Below are 5959 nucleotides of genomic sequence, written 5' to 3' on the forward strand. Positions count from 1 at the left end.
CTGCTATCACAGTTTTTAAGGCTAAAGTCACTTGAACGAAATTTGCTGAACCATCATTGACACTTACGCGCGTTCAAAATATTTCCTTAAACTTCTTTGATATTCTTTGTGGCTACAGAGGCGTTGTTTCCTTTCTTATATTCAAACAGCATTACATGCCAAACGTGTGTCTCGTCGTGTGCCATCACTATAAGATATTAGAGTATACTAAACTTTACACATTATATAGGCTACACTAACATGATGTTTAGGCAGTTCGTTTAACTATTATACGTAATGTACGTTTGGGATGGGGGGGGGGGGTTAATGAAAGCGTTCCAAAACGCGACATTAATTTCTTGACGACCTAATATATATCAATAAAAAAATAAACATATAAATATATACAGTAGTAATAATATTAAAAAAAAAACTATTCAAAAGCGCTCGAGTTTGGGGTTTAATTTGAACTCGTTCAATTCACGGTTGAATCGGTCATTTAAGCCGGCAATCGGTTCTTGGCGAAATCACTGAATTATCTGCATTAAATATTTCATTAAAAAAATTAACAATTGTAGTGTGATAATATATTAACAACAACCTTTTCTAAGTTGGCGAAGCATGTTTATAATTATTTATACTACAAGTATAAGTAATGAAAATATATTAACTTCAAAATATTTCAAATGCTCCAAGTACACCTGGACTGTTGCCCAAATAAAATTAAAGCAACCATATTTTCCATTACAAGTACATTTTATTTTGAAAATTCAGATAAACTTGACCGGAATTTTAATTGAAATTGGGCAAAAACTGCAAATATTTATTGATAAGAAAGCCCCTGGCAACAGGAGAAGACTTTATGTAAATTACAAAAAAATTCTATTTAACAGGTTTGCGCACGGCGGGCTTTAAATCTCGCCCGACGTGAAGACAAGTGGACTTATATTCTATTTAACAGGTTTGCGCACGGCGGGCTTTAAATCTCGCCCGACGTGAAGACAAGTGGACTTATATTTCGGTTTTTATTCAGAGAATACGACCAGAGCAATCATCAGCTAAACGGAAACCTAGAACGCTTGAATTCAGCTACGCCCTCTCATAAACTATCGATTGGGACCGCGGAAACCCGTTATTGACAGAGCGGTGAAGTGTTATTAACCTCTAATTGTAAACAGGCACGATCAGTACGAAAGAGTGTGTTAGGGTTTATTTTGCGCCAAAAATATCATCATATTGGATTTATGTTTTCCATATTAGACTAACATTAGTTTTTGAATAAGGTAGATGAGCCCTGGTTCGAGTATTGAAAATAATCCCGTGAGATAAATGTATGAAAGTTGAAAATAGCCGACTGAGACGCATATGAGGGTTGAAAATAGCCCTGTAAGATGTATATGTGAGGGTTGAAAATAGGCCACTGAGACCCATGTATGAAGGGTGAAAATAACCCGGTGAGAGACATATATGAGGGTTGATATATAGCCCAGGGAGACACATAGAGAGTGAAAGTGCGACTCAAACCCTCACAAATGTTAGGAAAACAAAAAAAAAAAAGTAAAGGCGGATCAAATATAAAGAGTCGGGAACACCGCAATATGTAACTATAACTACACATGCAATGTACGAGTAAGCAAAGATGCAGCTGGCAGACTCTAAAGCTTTGGTGACGAGGCTACTTTACCATGAGAAATTTTACTTGAAATCCAGGTGGCATATCCTATTCCAGACAAGAAACGTTTACTGAGTGTCATTAAAAAAATAAATCAATAATAATAAAATAACTGAAAGTGTGAGGCAAAGCAAGCTTTCAGGGGGTCAGTGACTTACGCGATAGTTCACATGAAGCACCAAGCCACAACCGAATCTTACAAACACATTCTTTTGTTGTTTTATTCAAGCTGCAACCTCGTACTTGTCACGTTCTATTGGCAGTCTTTTCTTTGTGTAAATATTTTTTCATTGGTGCTTCGTAGTTTCTAAACTATTTATTATTTAACAACGCCTCCTGATTTTTAGGATTTATCAAGTTTTTTTTAAGGCTGCCTTTTTCAACATATTAGTTTACAACCATTAGCGCGCCCCCCTCCCCAGTGGTTCAGCTCTGGACTTATCCGCTAAAAACAGGATTTCGATACTTGTGGTGGGCACAGTACAGATAGCCCATTGTGTAGCTTTATGCATAAATTTAAACAAACAAACTTCGTGCTTAACTAAAAACAAACAAACACAACCATTAGAAGTAATGGCTTGAAATAAGCACGTATTATTTAATATCAACGTTGGCTGGGTCTTTAGCGGATGTTAAATATCACACAATTTCAGAGGACAAAGGAATCCCTATTGGGAGAGGATTACTCTTGGTATGCTTAGTTATCGAGGCTTAAGCCTAATTAAATGAGTTATATATATATATATGTATATGTGATGTAAACATAAACATTATCCAGAAGTTAAGTTAATATAGGAGTACAGTTCTAAATATACCTGATATACGGATAAACCTGAACCTTAGGAGTACAGTTCTAAATATACCTGATATACGGATAAACCTGAACCTTAGGAGTACAGTTCCAACTACATCTGATGTACGGATACACCTGAACCTTAGGAGTACTGTTCTAAATATACCTGATATATGGATACACCTGAACCTTAGGAGTACTGTTCTAAATATACCTGATATATGGATACACCTGAACCTTAGGAGTACAGTTCCAACTACATCTGATGTACTGATACACCTGAACATTAGGATAAGAAAATATTGTTTGTTTGTTTTCTCACAGGTAGAATGCCACGCCTACTTGTCCCAGTCAAGTTTTTATGAGTATTGCGCACGTCAGAACATTACATTTACAGCTTATTTGCCTTTGGGTTCGGTGGACGCCAACTCGGAATTCTCTAAGTAAGTATTGATTGTGTAATTAAAGTAGTGTCAAAAAATGAATCGAAATATGATCATATTTATCTGTCTATAAATATCAGTGTTTCCAGGGTTCATTAATTAACGTGCGCAGCTTCGATTTCGTGGCTCGCGTTCCGTTACTGTCAAACTATAAAAAACTGCACTCCGCAATTCGGGACCGTGTTATAAGGGCTATCTGTGCTGTACCCACCACGGGAATCGAAACTCGGTTTCTAGCAGTATAAGTCCGCAGATATACCACTGTGCCACTGGCGTTATAAGGATGACTGTCTAATACTATTATTCTGCCTGACGAGAGTAGCCATAGAGTTGGCGGTGGGTGGTGTTGACTAGCTGCCGTCCCTCCAGTCTATCACTTCAAAATCATAGATAACTTGTGCCGATAGCTCTCACGTAGCTGTTACGCGAAATCCAACATAACAAACCAAAACTCGCGTATCAATACGAACGCCGCTTACACAATAGTTGTTTGACGACAAAAGTGAACAGATTATATTATCTGAGAAAGACCTGATTAAACTTTTGTGAGACCTTCACATGGATATCAAGCTATGATACTTGTGATGCCCTGCGTAAATATTTATCGTTTTACAAACCATATAATCTTCGAATACAGTCATAGATGACAATACAATTGATAAGATACGGCATGTCAATACTGTATGTACGATAATATTGTATTCGATTTTATATTGATATGTTTTCAAGTCCTTAAATAATTCAGCGTTTTCATTAGTCCGATAAAGTGAAAGGGGTAACCCATTAATCTTTACCATTTTCTTCACTTCTTTCTTAGATGCCCCCAGTGGTACAGCGGTAAGTCTGCGGACTTACAACGCAAGAAACCGGGTTTCGATACCCGTGGTGGTCAGAGCACAGATAGCCCTTGTGTAGCTTTGTGCATAATTAAAAACAAACAAACATCTTTCTTAGATGTTCAGAGGGATTGCACTTTGAATGTCCGTAAGTTCAAAGGGTGATCGTTATGTAGCGCAAAGCTCCACTGCGTGCAACGTTGATGGAGTCAATCGCAGGGATCGAACTCAGAATTTTAGCGTCATGACTTTAAGCTTGACCTTGCAATACTCGGAGAACACAATAGCGCAAAGCTCCACTGTGTTCAAGCTAGACAGAGCCAACCACAGGGATCAAACTTCGGATTTAAGTGTCACACCTTATTGAACTTGACGCTGAATCACCGAGAAGTTGGATACAGCTAATGAAAGGTATCACGTAGTTCAAAAATAGTATAACTGGAAAAGTTTTATGGTGTTTTCTTCGTGTAGAACTACACAATGTGCTATCTGCATTAAGTACACCGCAAGGAATGGAGCCTCCTCTTTTTGGCGTTGTAAATCCGTAAACCTACCGTTGTCCCACTAGGTCCAAAGAGGACATCGATCTTTGAAATCGTTGCACCACAGAAATTTTATTGAAGGTTTCACAACATTAAACGTGGTTCTGCTAGCAGCCTTTTTTTTTAAATCAATTTTCAGAAATGTTAATGATGATTTTTTATGTTGCTACAATTACTTCACACTGAATTTTTGTTTTCAATTTTCAGAAATGTTAATGAAAATCAAAAGCCAACTAACGACAAAGTCTTAGTCCCTCTTTGTTTAAAATATCGAAAAACCGCCGAGCAGGTAAGTCCTCTGTTCTCCACTTAATTTACCTATCCGCATCTATACTTAAACAACAATATCTGTTTAAAGTATCGAAAAAACTGGTGGACAGGTAAGTTCTCTGTCCGCCACTTGATTTGTCTATTCACCTCTATAGTTAAGTCAACAAACGCTATTTAAACTATTAAAAAACAGGGGAACAGAATACTTTTGTCCATTATTGCCTTTACCTATCCAACAATTTTAATATAACTCTTAAACAGTTACATCCATTTTAGTGGGAGAGTATGTCCTGACTAATTTAAATAAATAAAATAATTAAATCCATTATTTTTTTCTCAAGTTGTTATTACACCTATACTAACTAACCAAAGAGTTTAGAGAATAAAACGTTTATATTTTTGTTTTATTTGCTGTTACTCTTCGCTCTTTTCTTTTTACGTTGTTTATACTTAAATCCGTAATATATTTTTTTCAGATTTTATTACGTTGGCTCATACAGAGAGGCATTGTTGTTATTTCCAGAAGCGTAAGAATACAGAAATTGAAGGAACATTTCAGAGTAAGTTTTGTCGCCACTAACAGGGAATTTAATAAGCTATTAAAATTAGTTATGTTATTTCCAGAAACGTGAGAATACAGAACCTTAAGAAACATTTCAGAGTAAGTTATATCGTCACTTATAAGACGTTTAATAAACTATCATAATTATAATTAATTACACTTGTGATACGACACTAGTATTAGACCTATTTTATTTTAAACGTAGTCTATCAAAATCACATAGGCCTAATATTAATGTCATATTACGAATATAAGTAAGGTTAAATAGTTAGGCACCTTCCGACTGCTTCATTTAAGTAAGAAGGGTTTATAATTCAGAACACTCATTGTTTTATTTATGTTAGAAGGGTGTCTAGTTCAGCACCTTCTGACTGTTTTATTTGTTGGGTTAGAAAGGTGTTTAGTTCAGCACCTTCTGACTGCTTTATTTGTTGGGAGGGAAGGGTGATTTGTTCAATACATTCTGACTGCTTTATTTGTTAGGCTAGAAGGGTGTTTATTTTAGCACATTCTGACTGAATTATTTATTAGGTTAGAAGGATGTTTAACTTAATACATTCTGACTGCTATATTTGTTATGTTAGAAGGGTGATTTATTCAATACATTCTGACTGCTATATTTGTTAGGTTAGAAGGATGTTTAACTTAATACATTCTGACTGCTATATTTGTTATGTTAGAAGGGTGATTTATTCAATACATTCTGACTGCTATATTTGTTGGGTTAGAAGGATGTTTAACTTAATACATTCTGACTGCTATATTTGTTGAGTTAGAAGGGTGATTTGGTCAGTATCTTCTGACTGCTTTATTTGTGGGTTAGAAGGGTGATTGTTCAAAATTTCTGACTGCTTTATTTGTG

General features: G+C 35.9%; 1 protein-coding gene across 1 annotated transcript in view; it reads left to right on the forward strand.

The window, feature by feature from the left end:
- Positions 1-5095, forward strand: part of LOC106469677 (alcohol dehydrogenase [NADP(+)]-like) — a gene marked incomplete at its 3' end in the record, with an annotated part of 23310 nt that extends 18215 nt beyond the window's left edge. Inside the window, exons 6-8 of the mRNA XM_022398253.1 lie at positions 2769-2887; positions 4473-4554; positions 5012-5095. Coding sequence (XP_022253961.1) covers positions 2769-2887; positions 4473-4554; positions 5012-5095 — 285 coding nt within the window. The remainder of the gene's footprint in view (positions 1-2768; positions 2888-4472; positions 4555-5011) is intronic.
- Between the last annotated feature and the right edge of the window lie 864 nt (positions 5096-5959).

This window comes from Limulus polyphemus, unplaced genomic scaffold, assembly GCF_000517525.1.
Source record: "Limulus polyphemus unplaced genomic scaffold, Limulus_polyphemus-2.1.2 Scaffold3608, whole genome shotgun sequence".
Taxonomy (NCBI): Eukaryota; Metazoa; Arthropoda; class Merostomata; order Xiphosura; family Limulidae; genus Limulus; species Limulus polyphemus.